Genomic DNA, 17392 nt, shown 5'->3' on the forward strand with positions numbered 1-17392 from the left:
TGAGCTACAGTCCCAGCCCACTCTCCAGCCCCCTTTAGAAATATTTTATTTATAGGTAGGGTCTTGCTGAGTTGCTTAGGGCCTCGCTAAATTGCTGAGACTGGCTTTGAATTTGTAATCCTCCTGCCTCAGCCTCCTAAACTGCTGGGATTACAGGCATATGCCACTATGCTCAGCTAAATATTGAGATGTTTGAAGAGAATGTCTTTGTGTCAAAGAGAATAACACTGGACTGATTCTGAGAAGACACATTCTGTTCTGTTTTGTAGTGCTAGGGATAGAATCCAGGGCCTCATGAATGATAGGCAAGTGCTCTCCCTGAGCTCCACCCCTGCCTGCTTGATATGGTTTGATTATCCTCTCCAGAACTCACTGTGAAGCTTAATCCCTAGTGTAACATTGTTGGGAGGTATTGCCTAATGAGAGGTGTTTAGGCCTCTTGAAGTCATCTTGGCTTCTGCTGGCATGTGCTCCCTCGTCTGTCTGCCATGTTATAATGTGGCTCTTAAACTTCCCAGCCACAAGGATTATTAGCCAAATAAATTTCTATAGTTTATAATTTGCCCATCTAACCAGGCATGGTGGTGCAAGCCTATAATCCCAGTAGCTCAGGAGACTGAGGAAGGAGGATAGCAAGTTCAATGCCAGCCTCAGCAACTTACTGAGGACCTGAGCAACTTAGCGAGACCCTATCTCAAAATAAAAAATAAAAAGGGCTGCGGACGTGGCTCAGTGATTAAGTCCCCCTGGGTTTAATCCCCAGTACTAATAATGATAACAATAATAATAGCAATTTGCCCGGTGTATGATATTCAGTTGTAGCAGCACAAACACATGAAGACAACACTGTTTTAATTTCATTTCCCTGGGGAACTTAGTCTCCCATCCTCCCAGGCCAAATATTGAAATTGGAGAGACCATTACTGTCATTCAGGGTCCACAGGAATCAGCTGGCACACCAGAGTAGGAAATACAAGGGCAGTTTAATAAAGGACCATTTATGGAAGTGTGAGTATACAAGAGACATTATGCTTCTAGCTCAGGAGTTGGTAACAGTAGGATACCATATTGCCCCTTCCCCCACTGGGGCCTGAAGGGGCCAGAGGAGGAAGCTGTGGAGAAAGACAGCCCACCTAGGCCATCCACTCCCATCCTGTGAAGCTTTCTGCTGCACCCAGCAAAACTGGTCCTCCCTAAGGCACCCCCAGTGTGGCATGCTCCCCTATTCCCATCAAACTACATCTAGTGGACCAGGTCAAGGGCCACAGTTCAGAGAAGGGCCCAGCAAGACTGCTTTTGGGAATCTGGAGTATGCAAAGCTTTAACTACAAGATGGTCACTATAGCACCACTGCTTAAAGCAAATATGGACACAAATTGTGGGCTGATAAAATGAACTTTGATCTGTCCACACCAAAGAAAATTTAGCTGCTGAAAGGACAGGAGGCTCAGTGTGCACCTACAGTGAGAGGACTCCAGGCAGGCCATTAGGAAGGCAGCCTGCCAGACAGGGAGCACAGCACAAGGTCATGCTGAGAAACAACAAACCAGCCACCAAACATGGTTTGCACACAAGAGAACATAGCTCAGAAGGAATAGTAATAACTGTTATCCAGACTCATTTCAGGAGTGCAGCCAACCTGAGGTGGGGCTTTAAGTCTGTATTTCATATGCTTTGTACTGTTTTGCTTTTTTTCTTTTTACAGTAAGCACACAATTTCTTCAAATGCAATTTATATAAAGAAGTGTTTATATATATATATGTTTTATATATCATACATATGTAGAGAGAGAAACTGGGAAAAAGGTAAAGAGGTAATGAACAGAAAAAATATGCCATTGTTCATTATAATTTTGATGTTTGGTAATTATTATTAGTCAATTAACATTTACTGGGCACATGAGGTGTGCCAGGCACTAAGGGGTGCTGACCAGCACAGCTGCCTACAAAATGCTCACCATCTACAGGCAGCAGACAGGGATATTGGATGTACCAGCAGAGGGCAGAGATGAGTGGCATGGGGGAGGGTGGGAAAGTTAATAGCAGTGAAGAGGGTCAGGAAGGACCCCATGGAGGAGCAAAAGGAGGGGCACAGAGAAGGGCATGTACTCTGGGCAGAGAGCTGGGGGTGTTCCTGCTTACTCTGGGTTTGCAAGAGGAAATGGTGGAGTCAGGAACATGCCAGACTCTGGAGAGTCTCTTAAGTCCTCTATAGATGAGTAGTGGTCAGATCACAAAAGTCCTGCAGATATACGGCCAATGGGAGAGAGAGAGGCAGGAAGGCAACGGTGGTCACCATGAGTGCCAGAGCAGGGCAGAATAAAGTTCACGGGATAAGAAGTGAGTTATCCAAAGAGTGGCCATGAAGTCCTTCATCTCACAGTATGGCAAAGGAAATTCATCCTCTAGATGGGCCAGATGTGTGAGCAGCTTGTTCTGTCCATTGTTGCCCAATGACCTGGAGGGCAGGACCATGGGAATCTCGGAGGTACTAGGGAGGAACCTGAGAGACTTTATTGTCCATTGCCTTTGAGAGGAGCAGGGCTGCCCAAGGAACCCGGAAGTCTGTGGCAGAGGAACAGTGCACAGTGAGGCCTGGAGTTCCAAGCCTGGAACTTCATGTCCCATTGATAATAGAAAACTCCCTGGTAGGATGGCAAATAGGTTTTCTCCTTGACAAATTCTGGTCACCTGGAACATTGTAATGAGAAGGATTCTGAAGCCACATCTAAGATCTTTGGAAAGAGTGCCAGAGTTGACTGCTGATGTGGGCCATGGGTGAAAGATGTAAGACAATGCAGGAGTGTCCTGAGCTTGTAGCCCTGAGGCTTCTCAAGGCCACAGATGACTTTCTGATGACCCTAAGACTGGCCATTTAAGGAGCTCACTGAAATACCCACAGGCAGGCATGATGCCCCTTGGTAGGCAGTGTGGAGTGCTCTGGCAGTCAGTGGCTCCTGACCTGCCAGAAAAATGGCTGATCCTTGGGAATGCAAGCCCTCTACACCTAGAGGGGAGACACACTGCAGAGTTCAAGCTCCGCGTCACCTCTCCATCGTCACAGGAGCTGCTGCCCATGCACCCAAGGAGTGGAGGCCTCTGATGCTTGCCCAAGCTAACAGCAGCTCAGGCTGGAGGGCCTCTTGTTCTCCTGGGTCTCCAGTGAGCTCCCCTCCATTCCTGTAGAGAGGAAAAGTAAGTTGGTATCATTCAAGCATCCTGCAGCCAACACTGGGCAGGGGCCACACCCACTCTGACAGTGGGTGCCCTGACCTTTATCTCCTAGGCCTATTGTTTGAGGTTTGGGGCAAGAAGCCTAGGGGCACTCTGGGTGGTGGAACAAAGTGGGCAAAGGCAGAGACTAGGAGAACCAGAGCAGAGCCCTAGGAGGCTGTCTGGAGGTCAGGAAGGACGACACAGAAGGTGTCTGAGCTGGAAAGCAGGATTAGGGAGGCTGCAGGTCTGAGACTGGAGCAACAGCCCAGAGAAGAGGGTCCAAAGAAGACAATGGAGGGCCATAAGTTAAGGAAACGGGTGATGGGAGGAGAGTGGATATAAATTTTTGGCCTTCAGCTTGCTCCCCAATCATGTTTAGTCATGGCTGTACGTACGGATGAGGTCTCCATCGCCAACCTGGGGCCGAGTGCCATTTCTCTTCTCCAGATCCTGCAGTACTGACTGCTCAAATGCTAAGGCAGCGACGCGGCTGAAGAATGCCTTCACATTCTCTCCTGAGGGCCCACAAGATAGCTGTGTGACCCCAGCTGACCCCCAAATGTATTTGAGCATAGAAGCCAGGATAGCCCACCCTCATGCCAGTACATGGCCCTTTCTGGAGTACCTCTGACAGTAATGGTGACTGCCTGAACACAGTCCCACCACCTATCTGGGAACTCACAGTCCTGGGGGCAAGGCCCCCCAGCTGGCTTCAGCCCCATCTTCCCACCTGGCTCCAGCCCCCATCCCTGACCCAACTGCCTGCCTAGGCTACTTCCTCAGACCTCCAAGCCTTCATTCCCTAGCATCCACGCTTCTAATCAATTGCTATTGAGCACCTGCTATGGGCCAGGTGCTGGCACAGGCAGAGTTCAGGACAAACCTATGACTGCTCTCCTGTAACTTTCCACATGCCGCTGGCCCTCAGTATGGAGCCTTTGTGTGTACTCTTCCAGGTAGAGGCAACTGCCCATCAGGAAGCAGACTAGGCTCCAGCACCCAACAGGAACACTGCCTTTGTGCAGTTCACAACCTACATAACAGCACAGGGCCGTCTGGCTTGGTCTATAGTGAGGTCTCAGTGAACCTGAGGTTACCCTGATAAAGGAGGGTGGGTCTTCACAGGGCAGAAGGGACACTATTGGGATGGAACAGAGGGCACCAGGCACAGGCACTTCCAAGCATTTATGGTGGGCCAATGATGGTTCTTCTACCCTTGGCTCTCACTCAGTCTGGGACCAGATGTCCACTGTCTCTGCTTGGCCAGGGCAAGGACTACTGGGCCCAAATCCTAAGTCCTGAAAGCCTCTGCAGTCTATTATATGCCAGGCACTGCATGCTCTTTCATTCAATCTCCCCAGAAACCTGCTTTCAAAGTTTGTTCTTTGCTTAGAGAAGGATTTCCTAATTTTTCTTCAATAAATATATATGGCTTTTATAATATAAATCATGTTATTTCATTAAAAATAAAATGAGATGGATAGCATCACTCTGCTTCTCAGCTAAGGAGATTTAAGGCCAGGAGATGTTGGGCATCTTGCCTGGTTCTGGGGGATCCAGCATGGCCAGGGTCAGACCACCTATGGATAGCCATGGGGGCTGTGTTGAAAAACATGCCGGTAAGGCAATGGCCAGAGGTTGCTATTCCTCTCACCCATGACACGGGCCTCCCAGTGTCCTTCCAGAAAGGAAGAGACTCCTCTCAGGCAATGGAAATTGCTGTCAGTCACCAGTACAGCTGTGCCGTGATACTAGCATGGTCAGAGATGCAAAAGAAAAGGCAAGAATCTCTGTGATACAGCAAGTCCTGCAGAACTGGCCCCACAACAGCCCACACTCCCCCCATGATGATGGCCCCTTGTCCTACTCACCAGTCTTGGATGACACTGACCAGTACTCAGCCTGCATCTCATTGGCCAGGTGCACAGCCTCCAGTTCAGTTTGTTCACATGCTGCTACTGACTGGAAGAAGCAGTATTCACTGACCCAGTGTCCTGGCCCTTCTATAGGGATGCCCCTAAGGGTAGGCATCGGTTCCCTTTCATTGTGCCACATCCCTCCCCAGGTCACCTAGGGAAGGTGAGGCAACCCCAGTGCAGAGATGCTGTTTGCCCAGGGATGACACCTCAGTGGTATGAGCACCCTGAACAGGCAAATATGAGTGCCAGTTGTCCCTCTCTTAGGAAACAGCATAGGGAACTTGAGTTCCCCTGACTTTCAGCTCCAAGGCCTGCAGTCTTTGAATTCCAAGGCTTTTTATGTTAGTGCCACCCCCACTCCTCAAACTTGAGCTGAATGTGTAGGAATTTTCCTGAGGGCCACCCAGGCCTCCAGCTCTGCTCTGCTTACCAGAAGGTCCTTTTTGGTTCCCACGAGGAAGATGAAGCAGGAGCCTGCCTCATTCTCCCTTAGTGCATCCTCCAGCCACTGCCTGGAATGCACAGAGGGAAGACAGCCTGAGATGCCACCCACCCATTCATGTCTTGAGGACCAGAGGACAAGGTCAAGACTTGACTCCTCCCCAGGACTGGAAGCACTAAGATGGAAGGTTCACGGAGGGTTCTTTGGCCCACACTGGCTTAGTGGGGATGCTGGTCCTATAGACAGAAAGACTTTTGTAGGACCAGAGGGGATTGGCAATACAAAAGCACTAGTCACAGGGAGATGAAGAGCCCATCCTCATCCTCTTGATGAGTCCTGCACTTTACCAACTGGAATGCATTCCTGCCTCCCTCACATGCTTTGGAGGTTTTTGGATGTGAATGCCTCCAGACAAATGAAGGGTGAAGGGGCATAGTTCGTGGCAGATGCAGGATGGCCTCCTGGAATTGGTGACATTGCCCATGTTTCTTCTAAGACAACAAGTACCAAATTCATGTTCCTTCAAGACAGGGCTGGCTCTGAAATTATCAGGGCCTAGGGAAAAGGGAACAGAGAGGTCTCCTCATTCAGAAATGATTAGAACACTCAAGATGTGATAGCAGAGTGGCAGAGCATTTTGGGGGGAGTGGGGTGGGGACTGAACCCAGGGTCTCATGCATGTTAGTCAAGTGCTCTCCCACTGAGTCACATCTCCAGCCTGACATCAAGGTATTAAAGCAAATGTGGGTCTTTTGGAGCAAGAGTTGTGGTGCAATTGCATTGGTTATATACCCCTGAGTAGCAGATGAGGACAGATCTTGAGGGATAAAAAGGCAACTGAACAGTAGGTGGCCTATGGGCAATTGGTTCTGACAAATGAGCCTGGTCACTTAAATCCATTTTGGGGGTCCCTAGTGGCCAGGTTTAGGGAGTTCTTCTAGGCAGGTTCCTGAACTTAGGTGGCCTGAAGGATTCACAGGGTCCAGGATTACTTGCCTGGTATGCTCCAGAGTCTGTACATCAGTGAGGTCAAAGGCTGTGATGATCACTAGACACATAGGGAAAAGCCAATAGCCAGTCAGTAACAAGTGAAGCCAACAAAGTATGAAAAAGGGGCTCCCCTCAGACACATCTACAGAACCCAAGGAACTGCCAACATAGCTTCTGGCCCTGAACCCCAAAGTAGAGGCTGGGGAGGAAATTCCCTATGGCTTCCCTCCAGGATCTGCCCTCCTGCTACCTATACCCAGCAGCACAGTCTCAGGGAAGAATCCAAGGAGGTAGGATGAAGAGACAGGAGCATGTGGCCTTGGCAACAGATACCCTCTGCCACTTATGGAGAAGGGAGCCTGGGCAAGAGTCTTAATGGCTGAGAGCCTCAGTTACCCTATCTGTAAAATGGTCAGAATGATACCTCTAGCTCTCAGGGATGCTGTGAGGGCAAATAAGGGCAGCTATTTTGAAAACTATTAGTTTAGAGCCTGGTCATAGTTTCAATCTATGGCTATGATGATAATTAGCAACAACCAGCTCAATGGAAACAACTTCTAGGGAGTCAGATGAGCAGAAAACTGGGATGTGCAACCCTGTTATCAGCTCGTCTTGTTACTGGTACTCCCTTAGGCCCATGGTGTTGAGGTGGTTCCTGAGGGGAAGCCCACGTGGAGGACATTCCAGGCAAATATCTGTTCTCCACTACCCACCCCTTGGGATGTGAGCAAGCTGAACAGAGGATACCTCTGCACCTTGGCTGATGGCTGATGGCCCTCCTAAGGCACAGAGGAATAGAGAAAAAGAGGACATTGATGATGGGGATAATGGCAGCCCAGCTGCTGATTGCAGAGCTGTGCCAGGTGTCTCACATCTCTAGCCCCAGGGAGGCAGCATCCCTCAAGGAAAAGAGATCTGGGAGGTAAAGATTGCTAGAGGCCACAGTCAACATCGCCAAACTATAGCTCTAACCCTAGGTGAGTTGCTTATGATTTGCTTCTGTTTTTGCTTCTGAATTCTTTCACCACTACTGAGTAGGCCTAATTGTGACTTATACTTTTGAGTCTGGTTTGGTATCCTTTTGACAATTCTTATACCTCCCACTGAAATCAACTTCTATCTTTTTCCTGGGAAGCTAAGGTTGGCATGAAAAGCTTATGCTGCTGCCTCTGCTGAGCCCTACCAATGCTGCTGACCCCCCACTTAGGACCTGCCATTCCTGTCAAGATCTCTTTTTCATTCTTCTTCTTTGGCATAACCCTCTCCTAACAAGGCAGGACAAGTCTCTCTCTACCTTCCACAGAGTCTGATGCTACCTTCTTTTCTGGGACCCCTGGACAAAAACATCCTTTCCTGAGCTGAAAACTGGAACTGAGACAGCCAGCACTCACCATCACAGGCTCCCTTAAAAAAGCATCATTGCCAAAGCTAGCCAAGGCCCTGCCTTGAAGGCAGCTTCCTCACTCCCAAGCACTGGCTGGAGTGTTTTCTCAGTGGCCTGTGCAAAGAACCTAGGTTTCCTGCTATTAAGCACAGCAGGGAGCCACATGCTACACATGGCTGAGGGCTCCACCCTTGTAACATTACTTACCCTGGGCACCTCGGTAATAGGCAGATGCAATGCACTTGAACTTCTCCTGTCCGGCTGTGTCCCAGCTGTGCAGTGAGGAAAGAGAAAGGAAAATGGTAGCAGGTTAAGCAATTATAGTAATCTGACCCTCCAGGCTAGTAGTATCATGGAGGGAGACCCAAGGACCTGCACCAGTTGTGTCAACAGTGTGGGCTACAGAAAGGGCTTATATGAGCCAACTATCCCTGCCACCAGATCCTGATGATCCCTCCAGCGAAGAATTCTCACCGGATTCACAGTGCTACTGGGGAGAGCATGGCCTTAGCAGTTCCACTGCCCAGATGAATGGAGTTACAGCTCAGTCGCTTCTGATTGTGACATTCAAAAGGAACATATGTCATTGGATTAGATAAAGAGGGATGAAGGGAAGGGAGGGGGGCTGGGAATAGGAAAGACAATAGAATGAATAAGACATAACTTTCCTATGTTTACATATGAATATATGACTAGTGTAACTCCACATTATGTATAACCACAAGAATGGGATCCTAATTAGAATAAGTTGTACTCCATATATGTAATAATATGTCAAAAAGAACAAATAAAATAAATTAATTAATTTAGAAAAAAAGGAACATATGCTCTATAGTGTGGTGTGGCTTACTCCCTGTGAATGGTGCTGGGTTCCAGGCCAGGCCTTCAGCCATGGCCCTCTGCCACTTGCTCATGTGTGACTGGGGCACTGCTTCACCTTCCAGACTGTAGTTACCAGGTATATCTAACAGGGATGTGATTTGTATCCCCTGGGTAACTCTGATCAATTATCCCTCTGGCTCTTTAAAGTAACACATTGAAATGGACTTAGAAGCTGAGCCACAATAAATTAATGCTATTTACCATAGGCATGATATAGAAGTTCTGTAGGCACATCCTGAGATCTATTTGCCCTGGTTTAGAACAAGGCAGGTGGTCAATATGCAGAGATAAGCCTGAAATTCAACAATGAATCTTTTTTTTTTTTTTTGGTACTAGTGATTAATCCCAGGGACACTTAACCAATGAGCCTCATCCCCAGTCCCTTTTTATATTTCATTATGAGACAGGGTCTCACTAAATTGCTGAGTCTGGATTTGCACTTGTGATCCTCCTGCTTCAGCTTCCTGAGCCACTGGGATTACAGGCATATGCTACCATATCCAGCTCCGAATACCTTTTTAAAGCCAACATATCAAAATTTAACTTTTCTCAGTAAATTGAAAAGTAAAATAAACCACAGACATGACATCAATGATCTAAAAGTTTTTTTCAAGTGATCCAGCATGATGCAGACTTTTTGGCTATCTTCTTTCATTTCTGGAGAAGATTCTGGTTGGGGAGTTGGGGTTGGACTTAGAGATAGGGCCAGCTGGGTGGCTGGTAACAACCTCAATGTAAGAGAGGCTGCAGCAGGACAGTAACGCTGTTTTGTTCTGGCAACTTTAATTAGATATAGCCTGTTGCTATAATGAGAAACCAGCCACTAGTCACTCTCTACATGGCTCCATGTGGGACACCTGGCTCTTTGTCCTTCTCACCTTTTTAGATCCCTCAGTCTTACTGCCCTGATTTTCACAGCCTCTTTCGCTCTGGATTGACTCTGTACTGTCCCTTGGACAAGATGTGATATCATCTGGCTCTAGGATAGCACTAGGACACTGCCTCAATAAGCTGGGAGCTGACATTCACAGGATCTGCAGGTCTAGCCTAGAGAGGGCACAGATGATTGGAGGATGAAGCAAGATAGGAAGAAAGGGAAGGAGACCAGGACAAGCCTGGTTAATGCCAACGGGCAAGAAGAAAACAGTGGCCATCATGCAGGAGAGCAGGGAAGAGAGAGGGGCTGCTCAGGATACTGCGGTGGCCTAGAGCCTGAACAAGGTCTGTGGCATCTTTCAGGTGCCAGAGGAGTGAAAGGCAAGATCCAGAGAATGTACCACTTTGGGCCAAGGTAAGCCTGGGTAGACCCTGGGCTGTTGTGAGAGAAAGTAAAGAGAGGAGTTGAAACTAGTAGGCCACAGAGAAGCAGAGGCATGGGGTTAGGCAGGAAAGGAGATAGACAGAAATAGAAGGAAAGAGTAGCAGGAGGAGCAGAAGTTACTTGAGGGAAATGTATGAGGAAGATGAGCACATCAGACCTGAGAGAGAGGTATGGACAGTGTAGCCTCTGCCAGAACCCTCTTTGTCCAAGCCTGGCACTCAGGGACAGGATTTGGTCCCATTTTATTGCTGTATACAGAGGCTTATCAAAGCTACCTTACTTCCTGTGGAATCACAGGAGGTCCAGATTGGGGAAGGGCTTGCTAGAGTCTAGGAGCAGGACCAGACTTAGCAAGAGCAGAAGGCAATCAGTGGAGGTTGGAGATGGGTGGGAAAGTCAGGCTGTGAAGACCTTCCCCAGATCTGATCATCAACACAGAACAACTCCTGGGACTGAGGGAGGATCTGGGAACTCAGGGAGCTATAAAACCCGATTTCTCTCAACCACTCCAGGCTATGCTTGTCCAGATGGGTCCTTGCTGAGCACCATGGGGTACAAATGAGAATGAGCTGGCCAACATTTTCCCCAGGCACCTCCTGAAAGTCCACACATAAGTCATGTGAGAATCAGCACCCACAACAGCAACTTACATCTGGAGGCTGTAGGGAATCCCAGCAATCTCAAATCGTTCAATTTCAAAGTCTACCCCAATGGTAGCCTTGTAGTCTCGGTCAAAAACATTCTTGCAAAACCTGTTGGAGGCAATAAAGCTATCAGAGAAGTATCTTCACAGAAATGGGCATGGAAGCTTTGCTCTTGATAGAGACACTACGTCTGGAGACAAATAAAGTACAATGATGGGAACTGATAAAGAAGGGACCATCCACAGAGGTTGCAGACAAACAAGTGTGTTAGCTCTCTGTCACTAAACAATCACCTGAAATAACCAACTTAGGGGAAAGGTTCATTTGGGCTCACAGTTTTAGAGCTTTCAGTTCATGATATTAGCCCCTCTGTTTGGGCCTATGGCAAGGCAGCATATCACGGCAGCAGCATGTGGTGGAGCAAAACCACTTGCTTCATGGCTGGGAAGGGAAAGAGAGAAGGAAGAAGGGGTGGGGGTCCCATTATCCCCACTAAGGCCATGCTCTCAACAATCTAGAGACCCTTAAATATTCTTCCACCTTCCAGTAGTACCGTAGGTGGGGGAGCAAGCTTTTAACACATGGGGACAATTATTTAAACTGTGGCAACAGAGCAGCCAATAAGAACAAGGTAGGGGAAGAGGGGCTATGGCAGCCTCAAAGGCAAACACTGTAATTTAGAACAGTGAGAGAAACTAAGGGTTTATTCTCAGGGACGGCAGTGAAAGGGTTAGCCCAAGGTCCTAACAGTGTGAATAATCCTAGGCTCCTGGATTGCCCTACTGTCTGTCAACTTCATCATGTCCCCAGTTTCTTGCCCCTTCCCCACCTGGCTCCCACCAGACTGAGGCTAGTTCTCAGCAGCCACACAGTCCCCACTGTGATAATGTGGGCCTCCCAAATAAAGGTGACAACCTGATGCTGGGAAGTGTGGTCAACCTGACTGGGTAGGAAGATGACATGGCCTTACCTGTGGATGAGACTGGTCTTTCCCACATAGAGGTCACCAACAACCACCACCTTGGAGAGTTTGAGCCTGGGAGAAATATGTCTGTGTCACCCTTGAGCATGGTTTCAAGAGTGTCTTCAGCACACACAACTCCTTCCTGAGTTCTTTGCAGTGAGTCACCCCTCAATCCTGAATTTAGCATGGGCCACACTGCTGAGCCTTTTGTTCTCCCTCCCTGATCTTCAAAGGGAAGAGTGGGAAAGCCTACATTTGTTTTGGGAACTCTGCTTACCCTGGGGATGTACCCTTGACCCCTCTTAGCCAAAATCACTGTCTTGAGAATTAGAAATGGGCATGAAGAGAGGCTGAGTCATAGGTTAAGGGGGCAGAGGTGGGGAGTACAAGTGGGGCTATGGTAACCAAGAATGATGGGTACATCTAATTTGGGGATGGCAGGGTGCCACACTGAGGATGCAGACCTGGGGCCCAAGAGTGGGGAGATACCAACACAAGGGGTGGGTTGGCAGCTTCTGTTTCCTGCTATGTACCTTCTGGGAATGTGTACCTACATGGACTAAACTCACTATAAGCAGATAAAGACCAGGAACCATTGTCACCTACTCACCTGGAGATGTGTGCAAGTCTCAAACAAGCCAAGAGGTACGCCATGAAGAGAACTCAGGGTGTGCACATCTGAGCTGTGGCTTGAGGCAAATTTGCTATGAAGTTGTGGGGCTCCTTAGGGACACTGCTTATTGAGAGCAGCCACACCCTTACTATATATGTATGTGTATATGTCCTGTAATCTGGGAAGCAGCACATTTGGGACTGTTGACAACACTTTCTTTCTGTAGCTCATTCTAAAGGATATCAATGGCTGAAGCAACCAACCCAGGGAAACATCAAATAGGCACTTCCCATGCTTGTAGACTGCAAGAGAGCACCTCTGTGTTACCTGGTGACATGACCTACAATTCAATTTACCATATCTGGTGAGGGTAGGGACTGTGTCTACCCTACTTCCAGGAAGCCCTCTTCTTCTGGAATAGGTGACCCCGACTCCATTATTCAAACTGAGAAGTAAAGATATTACCAGTATTATGGCAGGTACCCTCAGTACCTTTTTCTCCCTACCTCTGGTGTGGTCATGAGGGGTCAGGGATTCAGAACGTGACTCTCACCCCATGAGCATGGCATGGCCCCTTTGACCATTCTGACTTGAACTTTCACTCCCATTGTGCAATTCTGGGGAACTCTGAGCTGGGCTCTCTTTTGGCCTCACTATATCTGTGAGCACAGCCAACTCCCTGAGCAGACTGTGAGCAGGCCCCTATACCTGTTATTTAAGAAAGAACAACTGCAAAATCCTGTGCCAGTAGTGATAAGTACTGTTGAGATAGGAACATAAGAGGCATATCCCTGGCCCTTGTGGGATAGCTCTAGTGAGGCATACAAACAGGCAAAACAGCCCTAAGATAAGTTCTTGGGCTTCAAGAATTCACAGGAAGGGCACCCCACTCAGTGGCTTAGGATGGGGGACAGTGGGAGCAGAGTATCAGATTAGGCTTCCAAAGGAACTGACACAGAGAACCAAAGAGGAAGGGGAGGCAACAAGAGTAAGAAAGATGTTTCAGCCAGGCACGGGGTGCATACCTGTAATCCCAGTGGCTCAGGAGGCTGAGGCAAGAGGATCACAAGCTCAAAGCCAGCCTCAGAAACTCAGTGAATCCCTAAGCAACTTAGCAAGACTCTGTCTCAAAAAATAAGGGCTGGAGATGTGGCATAGTGGTTAAGAGCCCCTGGGATTAATCCCCAGTACCAAAAAAGAAAGAAAGAATGAAAGATGTTATAGACAGTGGAAATGAACCTGTGTTGAGACCCCAGGATGAAAAAATCACCTGCATGAGCATCCGAGAAAAGGAAATGACAGTGTGTGTCAAGTAAAGCCAGACAAGAAATCCAGTACTGGACTGTGTCAGTCTAGTCCATGTGTTTTCTTTGTTCATTTTTAAATTCATACTTGCATTTGTTCCTTCTGGTCATCCCTCCCAACATCTCACATCCCACAGGCTCACCCAACAGTCCCGGTGTTCCTGCGCTGGCAGGCTGCGCTCACTTGCCCGTGGAAGTGCTCCTTGAGCTGCAGGCAGGCATCAGGTGTGTACCACTACAAAGAGACAAACAGAGAAATACACAGACAGGCACACCATCCTGCAAAGCTACAACAGCCCTGTCACCTGAGCTGGGCATCATGGGTTTACCTACTTCCCAGTGCTCCCCCTGAGCCTTGAGCCTGGCAGCCTCATTGGCTTTCCTTATTTCCTGTCATATCATAGACTGCAAAGTAGCCAATTTTAGTGAGCCAATTTTAGAGACAGGGTAACTGAGGCACAGAGTAAAGGGTAGCACTATGTGGACCCAATACAACCTGACTGGGAATTCCTCAGGTTTGAAGTGCTGTGGCCCTGAGGTACAGGATAGGCTTGGCCAGCAATGGCCTATGATCCTAAGTACTGTAGGCAGAAGGAGAACAGATGCCCCAGGTAGCCTCCCTAGGGTGGGGCATTCTGGAACCAGAAGTAGCTGGGTTGAATCCCTGCTCTGCCACTCCGGGCTGTGTGATGTCATGCAAACTTCTCTACCTCTCTGAGCCTCATTGTCTTGATCAATATGTACTTCCTCCCATGAAACTTGGACTGTTTTGTGCCAATCATATTTCCCTTCCTTTCAGTTCATGAAATAACCAGTCTCCACCATCCCTAGTTACCACTGTCAAGCTTCACAGAGGAAGCAATGGCCCAAGCTTTGTTGCAATGGAAAACCCAGTGGAACTGTCCAAGGTCTGTGAGTGTGTGGAGAACAAACTTATTGGGGAAGGTGAATAAGGCGGGAGAAGGAATAGCTGCAGACCCCAAACACCCAGAGCCTACAGGTTGGTACAGATTCCAAAATATACAAAAGGCCATTTGGTGGCTTGTACCAAGCCACACTCAAACACCAATCAACTGATGGCAGAGTTTTAATCTTCCAGAAATATTTTCTGTAATGTATTAACAAACACAGACACTGCTTTTCTCTCTCTCTCTCTCTCTCTCTCTCTCTCTCTCTCTCTCTCTCTCTCTCTCTTTTTGGTGGTGTGATGGATTGAATCCAGGGCCTCACATATGCTATGCAAGTGCTTTACCACTGAGTGACACCCCCAGTCACTGGAATGCTATTTTGATAACAGTAACAATAATGAGAACAACAACAACCATTCCAACATGAGACGTTTATCCTTATGTAACAGTGGCTCCAAATTGTGTAACTTGCCTATGGTTACACATTTAATGAAGAAATCAGCATTCACACCTAGAACTGTCTGATTTATAAACTTCAGCCACACTGCAGCTCCCTGTCACCACTAGTCTGCCTTGGACAAGTCAATATTCAGTTTTTCAGCTGCTCAAGAAGAAAGATCTCCTGGATTCACCTGCTTGATTTCTGGGGGTGACGGTAAGTTGAGGAAATCCGGGCATGGCCTCAGGGTCAGGAGAGCAATGTAGACAAAAAGCACTGGCTTAATGACTCTCTACCTTAGGAAAGTTGGTGATGATGCGGTCCCGGCTCACAGGGGGCCCCAAAGGCATCAGAGAAGACCTCATTCTTCCAGAGTCCTGTGGACTCAAACATAGGAAAGAGAGTGTTAAATAAAATTTATAGGAGCCCATCATTTTGGATTAGCCTCCTTGCACTAGGCCTCAGCAGATCAGACCAAACCAGAATGTAGTCACTTGTGTTAGGTGCCACGTGATCAAACTGAACTCTGAAACAATCAGTTGTCAAAAACAAAACAAAAAAGCAAACAACAACAAAAAATCACCATGAGATTCATAGCAATTAATCCAAACGGGCCCAGTTTATCTGAGTCAGGATGATATGGAAGTCCCTCCATTTTAACCTTGGTAACTTGAAACTAATCTGTTTTTTTGTCCTGTTTCTGCTTTCTTCAGTACTTTTCTGCCTATTAAACTAACCTCTAATCCACTGGCTATGGTGGTACAGGCCTCTAGTTCCAGCCTGGAGGCTAAAGTGGGGCGATTATTTGAGCTCAGAAGTTTGAAACCAGCTTGGGCAACATGGAGAAACTGTCTCAAAACAAAAAGAGGGAAAACAAACAAACAACTTCTCCTGCTTAGCTCATCAGAACACTCATTCTATTTTATAGAAAGATGTGTTGCTGGATTCTAGGATCATTTGCAAATAACACCAATTAAGATCTTTAAATTTGGCTGGGTGCAATGGTGCATGACTATAATCCCAGGAAGTAGGGAGGCTGAGACAGGAGGATCCCAAGTTCAAAACCAGCCTCAACAATTTAGCAAAGCCCTAAGAAACTTAGTAGGACCCTGTTTCAAAATTTAAAGAAATAAAAATAAAAAGGGCTTGGGATTGTGACTCAGTGGTTGAGCCCTCCTGGGTTTTCAAAAAGAAAAAGAAAAAGAACCAAAACTTTAAATTTGTAATTTTCATCTTGACAAGAATTAGGGAGCTATGCAAATTCCCAAAGATGTATACCTAGGAGTTTCTGCCTAACTTTTCATCAGTTTTAAAACCAGATCTAAACCTCCTTCTGTAAGGTATATGGGGCAAAGGCCAATGGGGCATAAGAAGTCAGGCCATCTCTTTCCATCTGCAGGCAGCACAGTGTGAGGGACTCAGGCCTGCTGGACTCTGCCTGGGAATCAGAAAACCTGGGTCTCTTCTTGACAGGTGTCTAAGCAGGAGGGGCTCTTTCGCTGAACTTAATTCTCTGGGGTGAGGCATTGCACAAAAGCCAGGATGAGGATCACAGCTCAGGTAATGAAAGCAGAGTAGGGAGAGTCCCCTGCTCCCAGTCTTAAAAGGATGAAGGCTAACTGGTCTGGGGACTTTTATGTTTCAGGCCTTTTTCCAGAAAGTCCTCATCCCACCCAGCGTCTGGTCCCTCAAAGCCTACTCAAAGCCCTCCACATCATTTTTCGGTCCGGGGCTCCCTCTTCCCTGCAGGGTGGCCCTGACCAAGGTCAGTCTGTTGTTCTTCATTTAACCGCGCTCCCCTTCAGGACCAGAATGGGCCTGGCCCCAGGTGGGCGTTCAGGAAATGAGGAGGCCAAAGGGTGGCAGACCACGTATAAGTTCTGGGAGTAGGAAGCAGGCGGGGAGAACCCTGAGACCTTGCGACCCTAACCTCTGGAACGTGCCCGCACCGAGACAGAGGAGAGCCGACTTACCTAGAGAGCCCGCGAAGGTTCGGGGGTCCGCGCGGCCTGGTAGCGCACCGCGCGCCCACCGCCCGGTGATCACCACGGCAACAGGGGCAACGCGGGGTTGGCGAGCGTCTGACGAATCCCGGACGTCGGGGGTGGGGTCTGGGCGGAGCTGATATTGGAAAGAGTCCGGCTCACAGGCAGAACGGGCGATCACCATAGCAACAAGAGTCTCCCGGGGTCTGGGCCAGTCAGCCCAAGAAAAGACTTCCGGACGCAGCCTAAGCGCCAGAGATCACCAAGGCAACCAGGGCGGAAACAGGATAGGCGGGCGATGGGCGGGACCAGGGAGCCCAGTGGGTGGAGCCGGAGCTCTAAAGGGAGGAGGCCTGGATTGGGATTGACTTCAGAAAGAGG

The 17392-nt window shown here is 48.2% G+C and overlaps 1 protein-coding gene across 3 annotated transcripts; it reads right to left on the reverse strand.

The window, feature by feature from the left end:
- Positions 1–835: 835 nt before the first annotated feature.
- On the reverse strand, positions 836–17279 carry Rab36 (RAB36, member RAS oncogene family). 3 transcript variants are annotated; one of them, XM_078038907.1, is made up of 11 exons: positions 17000–17276; positions 15323–15410; positions 13823–13914; positions 11769–11834; positions 10805–10906; positions 8159–8223; positions 6570–6625; positions 5566–5643; positions 5088–5178; positions 3612–3731; positions 836–3180 (listed from the first exon to the last, which is right to left on the reverse strand). In XM_078038907.1, the coding sequence occupies exons 2-11, from the start codon at positions 15389–15391 to the stop codon at positions 3116–3118; spliced, it is 804 nt and encodes a 267-aa protein (XP_077895033.1). In that variant the 5' UTR covers positions 15392–15410; positions 17000–17276; the 3' UTR covers positions 836–3115. The 3 variants fall into 3 exon arrangements, 2 of the variants coding, with proteins under 2 accessions (XP_077895033.1, XP_077895032.1); XM_078038906.1 differs by having other exon boundaries at positions 15323–15403; positions 17000–17275; XR_013434649.1 differs by lacking the exon at positions 836–3180 and adding an exon at positions 4871–4967 and having other exon boundaries at positions 15323–15403; positions 17000–17279.
- Between the last annotated feature and the right edge of the window lie 113 nt (positions 17280–17392).

The sequence above is a fragment of the Ictidomys tridecemlineatus genome, chromosome 2, assembly GCF_052094955.1.
Source record: "Ictidomys tridecemlineatus isolate mIctTri1 chromosome 2, mIctTri1.hap1, whole genome shotgun sequence".
Taxonomy (NCBI): domain Eukaryota; kingdom Metazoa; phylum Chordata; class Mammalia; order Rodentia; family Sciuridae; genus Ictidomys; species Ictidomys tridecemlineatus.